General features: G+C 39.2%; 4 protein-coding genes across 4 annotated transcripts; 2 read left to right on the top strand and 2 right to left on the bottom strand.

The window, feature by feature from the left end:
* Positions 1-3,246: 3,246 nt before the first annotated feature.
* LOC106299496 lies at positions 3,247-3,832 on the top strand. The gene has a single exon (XM_013735579.1). The coding sequence runs from the start codon at positions 3,335-3,337 to the stop codon at positions 3,602-3,604; it is 270 nt and encodes an 89-aa protein (XP_013591033.1). The 5' UTR covers positions 3,247-3,334; the 3' UTR covers positions 3,605-3,832.
* Positions 3,833-5,014: 1,182 nt separating this feature from the next.
* Positions 5,015-8,913, bottom strand: LOC106300386 (ATP-dependent Clp protease ATP-binding subunit ClpX). The gene is made up of 15 exons (XM_013736517.1): positions 7,756-8,913; positions 7,605-7,666; positions 7,436-7,518; positions 7,281-7,360; positions 7,154-7,204; positions 6,989-7,063; positions 6,831-6,908; positions 6,664-6,720; positions 6,516-6,586; positions 6,347-6,446; positions 6,158-6,262; positions 5,942-6,004; positions 5,733-5,855; positions 5,490-5,657; positions 5,015-5,305 (listed from the first exon to the last, which is right to left on the bottom strand). Exons 1-15 carry the CDS (start codon positions 8,545-8,547, stop codon positions 5,264-5,266), a joined length of 1,950 nt encoding a protein of 649 aa, XP_013591971.1. The 5' UTR covers positions 8,548-8,913; the 3' UTR covers positions 5,015-5,263.
* LOC106300387 (pentatricopeptide repeat-containing protein At1g33350) lies at positions 8,871-11,040 on the top strand. Its single transcript, XM_013736518.1, is given in 2 exon segments — positions 8,871-8,903; positions 8,906-11,040. Coding segments are annotated over 2 exon segments (1,620 nt in total). The 3' UTR covers positions 10,493-11,040.
* On the bottom strand, positions 10,936-11,671 carry LOC106300388 (22.0 kDa heat shock protein-like). The gene has a single exon (XM_013736519.1). The coding sequence runs from the start codon at positions 11,559-11,561 to the stop codon at positions 11,043-11,045; it is 519 nt and encodes a 172-aa protein (XP_013591973.1). The 5' UTR covers positions 11,562-11,671; the 3' UTR covers positions 10,936-11,042.
* Positions 11,672-11,948: the final 277 nt, after the last annotated feature.

Raw genomic sequence — 11,948 nt, 5'->3', positions numbered from 1 at the left:
CGGGTCATCTATGAGCTTTGTACTGGACTATCGTCCAAAACATAATATTTTTGAAGAACTTCCAAAAGAGTCCCCATCCTTAGGTTTCGTGGTCGGTGAACGCCATGCCTATTGTGAGTTACGCGTCCGAAACCCCATAAACATCAAGTCTTCTATTAAATTTCATGAGAGTTATGAAATATCCGAGCAACATCATTACCCCATAGTTGCCCATATATCCACCGAGCCCGACAATGCATCGACTAAGTCGTCTAAGAAACCCACTAATAATGACATGAGCCGCTAGAATCCGACCAATAGGATTTCATGGTTGTTCTTCTTGGTTTGCATCATAGACCAATGCGACGTAGATCACCGGAGCTACTAATAACACAATAGCCATGAAAACACATCCCAAGAATATAAACCAATGTGCATGCATCAATTTCACATGACCCAAGTCGCTATTACACACAAGGAAAACGGAAAAGCACCCAAAGAACATGGCCAGGAAATCAGCAAGGATGGAGAGTAACGCATCCGGTACAAGTGGTCCTTGTTGTTTCCAGACCATGTTCTTTGGGTGCTTTTCCGTTTGTCTTGTGTATAATAGCGACTTGGTACATGTGAAATTGATGTATGCACGTTGGTTTATATTCTTTGGATGTGTTTTCATGGCTATTGTGTTATTAGTAGCTCCGGTGATCTACGTCGCATTGGTCTACGACGCAAACCAAGAAGAGCCACCAAGGCAACACAACCACGGAATCCTATTGGTCGGATTCCAGTGGCTCATGTCATTATTAGGGGGTTTCTTAGGCGACTTAGTCGAGGCATTGTAGGGCTCGGCAGATATTTGGGCAACTATGGGGGTAATGATGTTGCTCGAATATTTGACAACTCATGAAATTTAATAGAAGACTTGATGTTTATTGGGTTTCGGAGGCGTTACTCTCCATAGGTGTGGCGTTCAACGACCACGAAACCCAAGGATGAGGACTCATTTGGAAGTTCTTCAAAACTATTATGTTTTGGACGATTGTCCAGTACAGAGCTCATAGAGTGACCCGAAGAGTGGCTATTGAGGACAATCCTGAATTCAATCCGCTGCTTCCACATCAAACCGAGGAAGCCGGTTTTTCTCAATCCCACAAAAGTGTCCTCAGCTCTCCTCTGGCCATCCAAGATTGCTTGTGATCCAACTAAACCCATCCTCGATGATTCATTCATAAGAAAACAGTGTTTACATACTTTCAATAATATCCCAACAAGATAGATAATTATAAAACTGGTTACAACTAGGCAAATCTGGTTTCGTAAAATAATCTATATACTAAAAGCCATTCGATGAAGTGAATGTATCAGGTTATAAACGTTTATATCCGGTTAACAGTTTCTAATATATCAGGTTTTTAATGTTTATGACCGACGGTGACAACAATGGCTTAACATTAGAGAATATGACCGACGGTGACAACCATGAAGATAGCAAGAACGGCGGATGTTGAGTTTTTTTGGTGGTTGTGTTTAAGGTTTCTTGTTGATTGTTCTTGCCTTAAGCACGAAAAATATAGCCGTTGGGATCACCATCTACCCCTTCACTATTCTCTTCCTCGAGCACGTGCGTGTACTCACACTACCAATGAGTACCTTTCCAGTAAAACATATCTGGCTACAATTTAAGTATATCTTGATACAGACCCGGTTTTAAAGCAAAATAACCGATTACACACATATCTTACATGTTGTATCCGAGATTAACTTTGTTATATCCGGTTATACTCACATATACAATTATTCAATTTCTTTCATTACCTCAACTCGAATATATGATATGTTATCTGATTATATTATGCATTCATACAAATACAACCATTTTCTCGTTACTACTATCAAAAGCCGGATTATCTATGTATTAAATATATTATCGAGTCTCAAAAACTTTATCTTCACATAACTAGCAAATTTGTTACCAGAAAGCAACCTGAATCCACCAAGTATTACTCCCTTGTCAATAGATTAATTTGGTTTGATTAAAATTCTTACAAGTTAATTAATAAGAATTTTTCCTCTTTTGTAATAAACTAAACTTCTATCTATCATTATGAATGTTATCTAACTTCTAATGTTTGTTCATTTTAACTGGACCTAAAAATTTGTTTATCAACAACCCTTGCTTTGTAACCTTGTTAATAACCAGATATATTTACCAACAATTCATAGCCTAACAAAAACAAAATTCATTTTTAATTTCTTATGTCCCAATAAAAATTGAAAGACCGTGCATTTCCGCTGCCCTTTTGTTTTAGGTTTGAATTGTTTGTTTTCTTTTGCAAAAAACACTGCTTTGACAATTTACTGACATAAAGTTGGGCCATCGTTTTTTACGAAACTAGTTTATATTAACTTTCTAGCTGTATATGTACACTGCAATGACAAGTTTGTCATTTTACCCTCATCTCTCCTACCAATCTTGCAAATTCAATAAATCTATGCATGGTTCTGCAATTTCCATCTTTATTTTGTATATTGACCTCATTGAGCCAATAAAAAAGATGCTGAAACGACATGATATAAAATAGAGATGAAACTAATTGCTTGCAAGTTATATAATAAGTTCAAACTTGTTGTAATCATGTCAAGTTTGGAAGTTAATTTTTTTTGCAGTAATTTGAAAGCTAATTTGAACGTGAGATGAGAAAATTTAAGGATTTGAATTTTTGTTACCAAAATAAAAATTAATTAAATTTTTTTTAAAGATATATGTTATGCGTTTTGAGCTTTAATATATAAAAGATATTTGTTCTATAATATTTTAATTTAAAACTTTCAGTTAAATATTTTTATTTTATATTTGAATAAAGTTTTTTTAAATATAATTTTTTTTTACCAAACCAAATCCGATCAGAACGACAAACGCTAGCTATATCATCAACCTAATAACTGAAAAAAATTGATTTTTTCATGACAAATCAATCAATTGAGATTTTATTATAACTATTTTAGGTTCAACACGGTTTCCAAATATAGTACAACAAAACCAGCTGCCTGCACTTGCGGATAATTCAGGATCTATTAAAAGACAATGTTAACCCTTATCCAACATGATCTGAGGTGGGTAAATTGGTAATTAATTATATGAATCAATCCACCAAACCAACAAGACAAAAACTTGGGGAAACCAGGGGAGAGAGCGTCTGGTTTTGCACTCTGTCTAATCCTCTTCCTCTCTATTATATAAACAGACTCGTGGGAAATTACCTTTCTTCATCAACAATTTTCACAAAGCAATTTACAAACAAAAAAAACACAAAGCTAAAAGCTTTCCAATTAAGAAGAAAAAGAAAGAGAAAAGATGAGTTCAAGGAGCAAAGCATGGTTAGTGGCAGCAACCATCGGAGCCGTGGAGGCCTCCAAAGACCAATTAGGACTATGCCGGTGGAATTACCTTATTCAATCTGTGAATCAACGTATCCGAAACAACGTGAGATCCGCTGTTCAGGCGAACAGGTTCTCTTCTTCGTCCACCGCCGCCGTTGCCTCCTGTAAGGATGGTGACAAAGCGAAGCAAGCTGAGGAGTCTCTCAGGACGGTTATGTACTTGAGCTGTTGGGGTCCCAATTGATGAAGACAGATCTAAGATCTTTTTCTGTTTTTTACCGTTGATTGGATCCGACAGGTTGATTCACAAGTTAAAGATATTTGTACAGAAAGTAGAGATGAATATAAAAACTTTATGATCATGTTACTGGAAATGATAGGAGGTTCTATGATCCATTCTTTCGACATATCAAGCTTGTCCGTTGTTTTTACTTTCGAACTTGACTATATAAGTTTTACATTAGATATCTATCATGCGTCATTAAGATACTTATATATTTTAATATTAATAAAACGGTATGAGTTTTACATTAGATAGTGTTTCAAAAAAAAAAAAAAAGAGTTTAAATTAGATATGTTCTAATCATATCGAATGCAACTCGGGGCAAGTTGGAAAACTTTCTCATTCGATATGAGATTCAACCTGCTCTATACAATATTTGTAGGTAGAGTGTACATAGACATGGAAGACTCCGATGCTGTTGTTCGTTTTATCAATGCTGCGACAAGCTGCAATGCTGCCTCAAAATTAGCTCTACAGTTACGGCAAACACAGCACAGCCAAGACAAAAAAAATTTGCTTATTCAGTAGCCGCGGCAAATAAAGATCAGTAAATACGACGAGCGACAGCGGCAACTCTGATTTCCTGCCTCCGAGACTGTTTTAGTTTCAACATTAATGAATTTTCTTCTGTCGTAGTGTAATTGTTTGCCACTAGACGCGGCATTTTTAAAACGAACAGGGCTTCCGTCTACAGCTGCATGCCTGCATCAGTCACTAAGTTTATTGAACAAGCAAGTGTGAAATCGCTTGCTCTCATTCCAAATTACAGCAAATACGATGGAAGCCTCCGCATGTTGCTTTGCCAAAAAAAAAATAACTACTTTCTACTTTTGGTTTGATAATTTCGCTCTAAAATTTAACTTCTAACTATTCGAAACAAAGGGTTTTCTCTTTAAATAAATTAAACATTAATTAAAAAGGATAAAATGCTGAGTTACATCTGGAATGAGGTTGGGCTTTTAGCCAGTGCATCAGAGGAGGAAGAGGAATGGTTGTCTTGCAGATTCTTGGAGTCACTGATGGAGAGAGTTTGCAGATGCTTTACAAAGGTTCTGATAGGATCTTTGAGTGATAACTGTAACAAAGTTTTTGATTCATTATCTGCAGAAGCACAAAGGGAGAGAGTATCTTGATACTTGACACAATCTGGAGGTGGTGATTCTTTTGTTGCTGCATTTCTAACCTCTTTCGCGATAAGTTTTGAAATTTCATCTCACAAAAGCCAGTTTGAAGTTTGTATGAGACCAGAGGAATGAGTTTTGTTGTTGTAAATGCTTTGGCATTCATAAGGATCTCCAAGATATAAGGTTTTCTTGGTTCCACGGAGAGTTAAAAATGAGATTAGAGAATAACATGAACTAACAAACCAAAAAAATAAAAAAAACCACTTATGTGAAGCAGAGAATTACAAATGTTTTGTTTACACAGTGGGATACACTTCTATTCTTTGTTCTATGTAAATAATTCAACTTTCGAATCTGTAAGCTAACAATTTTATTGTACAAAGTGGATGAAACCTCTTAGAACTTTTATGAATGTTGTTTTTAACAAATAATCAATCAAGAAGCCCCCTCATGTTAAAAGAGAAAAAAAAAAAAAACAGTTCTTGTCTCGTTCTCTTTACAAGCTCATTGCTCTTGCTGAGCCTATTCTTTCGTCAACCTGCGAAACACCCATCAGGTTTCAGTGATCATCATCATAGCCCAGTCCAGAGACATACGAGACTTTCGTCGGTATGAAACATAATTACTTGCTCTTATTCAACAGTTTCAGAAGAGAGGGTCCATGAAGTAAACAAATAACATTTTTCAAGGAGCAGCCAACAAATGATGCTTTATATTCATACCGTTGTTTCTGTAGCATCTTTCGACTTGTTCTCGTTGAGGTAACGCTCAAAAGCCCCGTCTCCTCTAAGTAGCTTTGCTGTGCATCCACGGGAAGCTTCTGAGCCTGTTGAATCCTCATCTACAATAACAGCGTCGATTCTTTCGTCTCCCTTCTTAGCATCTGGAATCTGAGAAAACAATAGTGTGAAGAAAAGAGTTATAAAGCAGCTTAACAATTTTTGTTTTTGTTGTAGCTGCAGTACCTCAAACATGGCTTCGGTGAGAATGCTTTCAAGCAAGGCTCTAAGCCCCCTCGCACCTGTATTCTTCACCATCGCTAGCTTGGAAATGATCCCCAGCGCTTTCTCAGTAAAATGCAACTTTACCTGAAATTTTGCAACAGATCATGCTCCAAGTTTAAGCTTAAATTTGAATAAATTTACATCAGGTTGTATATTTCGAGGGAGCTTACATTGTTCATACTAAAGAGTTTCTTGTACTGTTTCCCAAGAGCATTTTTGGGTTCTACAAGCACCTAGAGGGCAAACAACAAAGGCAACTTTATCTACCCCTTATCTTTGATGAGATAGCAACCACTAATCTTTTGATAAGATGAAGCAGCATCATCATTCGTCAGAAATCACAAATTGCAATATAACAAACAAGCTTTGGAAAAATGTTAAAATACCCGAATGAGCTGGTCCTCTGTTAGAGCTGACAAACTAACTAATATGGGAAAGCGTCCTACAAACTCAGGGATGAGGCCATATGCTGCAAGATCAGCACTCTCCACCTGAAAATGCAGCCGCCGGCATTTCAAAACTAAGATCTCTTTCCTGGAATGAGAAGTGTTTACATACGAAAACAGAGTAGTTACCGATTCTAGCAAAGATGAAGTTATTGCACCGCTGGTAACGCCACTGGTAGCCATGTTGGCACGGACAGGAGCTCCAAAACCAATTGATGAATCTTGACGTCTGGAAAACATTGACGATGATGATGATCAAAGTCAAACAGAACAAAAAAAGGAAGGATAGTTAATTTACCTATCCACGATGGTCTTCTCAAGGTCAACAAATGCTCCTCCACAGATAAAGAGGATGTCTTTTGTGTCTATCTGTACATCATAAGAATAATATTGAGTAACAACACTTGTAGATACGTAATGAAACTAAAGATAAAAGATTTCTAAACCTGTATATGGTCAGCCCGTGGATGCTTCCTTGCTCCCTTCCCTGGAACATTTACGATCTGCAAGGATCCAACGATCAATACAGAAGCAAAAAAAAAAAAAAACTATTATCTAATGAACAACTATTCCAATAAATGCATCACAAGGGTAAGAAAGCAAATCCACTTACAGTGCCTTCCAGTAATTTCAAAAGTGCCTGTTGGACTCCTTCCCCGGAGACATCCCGGCTAATGTTTAAACTCTCAGCCTGCACAAGGGAAAAATCTAGGAAGCATTTATCTTCTTCTTATTGATTTCAGGAGGTACCATTGTCTTGTGCATACTGACCTTCTTTGTTATCTTATCGACTTCATCAATGTAGACTATTCCCTGCTGTGCTGCTTGCACGTTGAACTCAGCGACCTACAAGTCACAAGGTAAAAATTATTCTGTAATGCAAGAAGATGGCAAATGTGGCGAGAATGTTATTCACTAGCGAATAAGAAGTGGTACCGTTAGTAGTTTATGAAGGATTGATTCAACATCGTCACCAACATAGCCCGCCTATAAGGACACCATACAAAAGATGGGTCAAAGAGCAACATACAATTCCAGGAGCGATGTAAGATCACAATCTTACCTGAGTCAGTGTAGTTGCATCAGCAATGACAAATGGAACATTGACAAGCCGAGCTAGTGTCTTTGCAAGTAATGTCTTCCCTATTTGTGCAAGAATCGAATAAATAATCAAAGCAGAAATGAACACAAGCTCAGAAAGAAAACACAAGGTCATACCAGAGCCAGTAGGCCCCATCAGAAGAACATTGCTCTTATCTAATTCTACATTATCGTCATCATCAAGTGGTTGTGCTGCTGACCTAGTAGTATTCAAGGCCCACAATGTCAAAAAAATATAGCAATAAGTTTTGACAGATCTAAGCCAATGAATGAGAGAAAGCCCAACCCTTTCTTCATAGAGGTATGATATATTCTCTTGTAATGGTTATACACAGCGACAGAGAGCACCTACGATCAAAGTCAAGACCACAATACCGTAAGTAATGAATGACAAGACAAGATCGGAAATGAGCAGTTATGTAAAAAAGAAACAGAACCTTTTTGGCGCGGCTTTGGCCAATGACAAACTTGTCAAGCCATTTGCAAATCTCTTTTGGAGTAGGAAAGTCTCTGCCTAGGCTAGCTCCACCCCAACGACTAACGTCTTTAGCTGCATCCGTATCCATTTTAACAGCGCCGTTAGAAGCTGGAGCTATGTTGTTTGGAGGAGAAGCGTTCAAAGGAGGAGGAGGAGGGGGTGGTGGGGTAGACGACCAATCCTCAGGTGGCTCAGCACCGTAAGATCTGAGCGTATCCCAGAAGGAAGATCTGAGCTTGTTTCTGTGATTGGAGCTGAGATTCAAATCCTTTGAATGTTGTTTCCTGGTGGTTGTTGGTGACTGGACACGACCGATCTCAATGAATGTCCCCTGAAGAGGAGAGACGCCGTAAGCGGTTTTGCATGTCGGACAGAAATTGACAGACTGGAAACTGGTTTTGTCTCCGGCAGAGGCCACGTTTGAATCTGAATCTTCGGGACGGTGGAGAAGATTCGGAGAAGGGAACTGACGATTGGAGAAGAGAAGATCCATTTGCTTCGAGCATCGAGGGCAATTGGGCTCTGCTCTAAGCTTCCGCCGTGTGACCGGGACAGAAAAATCATCGCCTCCTCCTCCTCCATTGTTTCCACCGCCAACACCGCCTTGCTCCGATTTGAATCGTTCCTGGATACGGCGGCGAGGCGGGGACAATCCCAATTCAAGAGAATAGAGATGAGCAGGAACAGGGGAAACCGAGCGGGCGTGGAAAGCTAAGGACTTGAGATTCCTCCATCTCCAAATTCCAGACATTTGATTTGAGATGATTGAAACAAACAAAAGTGTGTATACAAAATTAAAAAGATAAAAACAGTTTTCTTTTTTTTTTTCTTATAATTCAGACAGATAAATGAAAAAACTCGAGATCCGAACCAAAGAGAGATATGTCTGCATCAGCTTCAATGATGTTTGTGTCTTATATATATATGTACTTTTAGATCGAGTGGGGGAACCTTAAATCCGTCAATTTGGAGAAGAAGAGAGACGATAAACGATAGACTCGGAGAGAAAAAGACGAAGCCACTCACAATATTCATCTCTCTCTCTCTCTCTCATCGCGTTTGGTGGAATAGCACATGGGGACACGTGTAAGCCCATACCTCTGACACAAACTACCCTCCACGCGCCGTCACGCATGGCGGAGCTTTTACCTGAAACCGGTCAATTTGTCTCGGACGTGATTTCCAAGTCGACCCATTTGAATCATTTGAAGCAAGTTCAATCCTTTCTCGTCGTTGCTGGACTAAGTCACTCACCGTTCCTCTGTTTCAAGCTCCTCCGTTTCTGCACTCTTCGTCTCTGTAACGTCTCCTACGCTCGCTTTATCTTTGATCGCTTCTCTTACCCCAATACGCATCTCTACGCAGCCGTTTTAACCGCTTACTCTTCTGCTCTCCCTCTCCATGCTTCCTCCGCCTTCTCCTTCTTCCGTCTTATGGTTAACCGCTCTGTTCCCCGTCCTAATCACTTCATCTACCCTCTCGTCCTCAAATCAACACCGCATCTCTCCTCTGCTTTCTCAACTCCTTTGGTGCATTCACATTTGTTTAAATCCGGGTTTCATCACTACCTCGTCGTGCAAACTGCTCTGCTTCACGCATACGCCTCCTCTGTTTCTCACATCCCTCTTGCAAGACAACTGTTCGACGAAATGTCTGAGAGAAACGTTGTTTCTTGGACTGCTTTGCTTTCTGGGTATGCGAGATCCGGTGATATCTCCAATGCTATTACCCTCTTTGACGAAATGCCTGAGCGTGATGTCCCTTCCTGGAACGCCATTCTTACTGCTTGTACACAGAACGGTCTCTTTGTGGAAGCGATTTCTCTGTTTGGAAAGATGATCAATGAGGCTAATGTTTTTCCTAATGAGGTAACTCTAGTTTGTGTCCTATCCGCGTGCGCTCAAACTGGTAACCTTCAGCTAGCCAAGGGGATTCACGCCTTTGCATACCGTCGTTCCCTTTCTTTCGATATGTTCGTTTCGAATTCCTTGGTGGATTTGTATGGAAAATGTGGCAACTTGGTGGAAGCAAGCTCTGTTTTTAAGACGGCGAACAAGAAAAGTTTAACAGCTTGGAACTCCATGATAAACTGCTTTGCCCTCCATGGTAGAAGCGAAGAGGCCATAGCAGTGTTTGAAGAGATGATGAGTAACGATGTAAAGCCAGATCACATTACTTTTATCGGTCTTCTCAATGCGTGTACACATGGAGGTTTGGTAACAAAAGGTCGAGAATATTTAGACCTCATGACAAACAGATACAATATTGAGCCAAGGATTGAGCATTACGGCTGCCTAATAGATCTTCTAGGCAGGGCAGGTTTCTTTGATGAAGCATTGGAAGTTATGGCCGGGATGAAGATGAAAGCAGATGAAGCTATTTGGGGATCATTGCTCAATGCTTGTAGGAAGTATGGCCATTTGGATTTGGCTATAGTTGCTGTTAACAATCTGGTTACTCTAAATCCCAACAATGGAGGTTACATCTCTATGATGGCAAATTTATATGGAGAGATGGGTAACTGGGTAGAGGCACGCAGAGCTAGAAAGATGATTAAACACCAGAATGCTTATAAAACACCAGGCTGTAGTTGGATTATGATCGATGGTAAAGTCAATCAGTTCTATTCTCTTGACAAGTCGCATCCGAAGAGCGAGGAGATATATATGATACTTGACAGTTTGATGTCTTTATGACACCTTGGGATGGTCCTAGATTTTCCATATCACCTGACAACCTGACAAAGCTGTGTACTCTTCTTTCTAATAGCTAGTGTCATGGACAATGGATGATTTACACTGGAAATCGACTTCAGAGAAGCTGTGAAAGTTATAATTTTTCCATTTTTTAAATTGGCTGATCCAGGTTACACTTTTTACTAATACCCAACAGCTGTTACTGTAATGTTATAACGTGATTTTACAGCAAAAGATATGTTGCTTCTTGAGCCAGTTACTTTCTGACTTCTCATGTTACTCGAGCCAAAAAACTATTATGATACTCTCGTTTACATGTTGTTTGTACTTTGATTAAACATGGCGAGTAGGAGAAGTTACTTATGTTATCCATTACATGTTCTTAATGTTTTCGTATCACTTTTTCGCGTAGATTTGTTGGGACTGATCGATAAACAAACACATAATATAAAGACCTGTTACATGTTTTATTGCATTTAGTAATATATATTACAAAAGTCTTACAAGACATCAAACTCGGTTCTGGATTTAACAAGAGCTCTTGTTAGGACTAAGCAGAACTGAATTTGCCAGATTGGTCCTCTTCGAACTCAATGTCAACAACTCTTGGACCCTTGACTTTGTCTGTTGCAAGCTTGTTTATGGTAATGGTGAGCACACCGTTCTCAAGCTTGGCCTTTATAGTGTCCAAATCCACGTTATCAGGCATTCTAAACTGTCTCCAGAATTTGCCGTAAGACCTCTCCACTCTATGCCACTGATCTCCTTCTTTCTCTTCTTCTCTTTTCCTCTCGCCGCTTATTCGCACAACTCTATTCTCCTCCACTTCTATCTTTATCTCATCCTTTTTCATCCCAGGAACATCGAGCCTGATCACATTCTCTTCTTTCGTTTCTTTCCAGTCCACTCTCGCTGGAGACAGAGCCACGCTCTGATCTCTATCAAGACCTAATGGGATTTGCTCCAAGACTCTGAAAGGATCTCGCAAGGACCCTTCCGTTGTTTTGATGTTTCCGAGGAACAGAGTTATTAATAAAAGACCTAACAAAGCAAGAGAGAACTGCTTCATCTTTGGCTCTTCTTGCAATAGGGGTAAACCGGGAGCGATATTGTGTTTTTTTTTTTTTTTTTTACTTTTGGTTACTGTGATGAACTTGTTTCTTTCTCTTCTCTACGAGTGTTAAGTAGCAAAATCTGTTGAGAATATATAGACGTGTATCATGGAGTGTAGAATGTTCACAGATTCGCGAACATTCTAAAATTATTGTTTTCTTCTAATTGAGATAGAAATTGAGAACGTTCTAGGTATTCTCCGGTTCTAGGTATTCTCCGGTTCTTTCAATAAGCTTTCTTGGTTTAAGCTTTTAGACATGCGAGTTTTTTCTGTAATTCTCCAGACACTTCACGTCAATCTAGAGAAGTCCTAAATGCGTGGTGGTACTAACTGGTCTTTTAT

The sequence above is a fragment of the Brassica oleracea genome, chromosome C6, assembly GCF_000695525.1.
Source record: "Brassica oleracea var. oleracea cultivar TO1000 chromosome C6, BOL, whole genome shotgun sequence".
In the NCBI taxonomy this organism is placed as follows: domain Eukaryota; kingdom Viridiplantae; phylum Streptophyta; class Magnoliopsida; order Brassicales; family Brassicaceae; genus Brassica; species Brassica oleracea.
The sequence above is the reverse complement of the archived record's forward strand: the minus strand, read 5'-3'. Positions and strand labels throughout refer to the sequence as shown.

Coding starts and splice junctions, on each gene's coding strand:
- LOC106299496 (XM_013735579.1), top strand. CDS start 3,335: ATGAGTTCAAGGAGCAAAGCATGGTTAGTGGCAGCAACCATCGGAGCC.
- LOC106300386 (XM_013736517.1), bottom strand. CDS start 8,547: ATGTCTGGAATTTGGAGATGGAGGAATCTCAAGTCCTTAGCTTTCCAC. Junction 7,361..7,435: donor GATGGGGCCTACTGGCTCTG/GTATGACCTTGT, acceptor TTGCACAAATAG/GGAAGACATTACTTGCAAAG. Junction 5,658..5,732: donor TCACCGAAGCCATGTTTGAG/GTACTGCAGCTA, acceptor TTGTTTTCTCAG/ATTCCAGATGCTAAGAAGGG.
- LOC106300388 (XM_013736519.1), bottom strand. CDS start 11,561: ATGAAGCAGTTCTCTCTTGCTTTGTTAGGTCTTTTATTAATAACTCTG.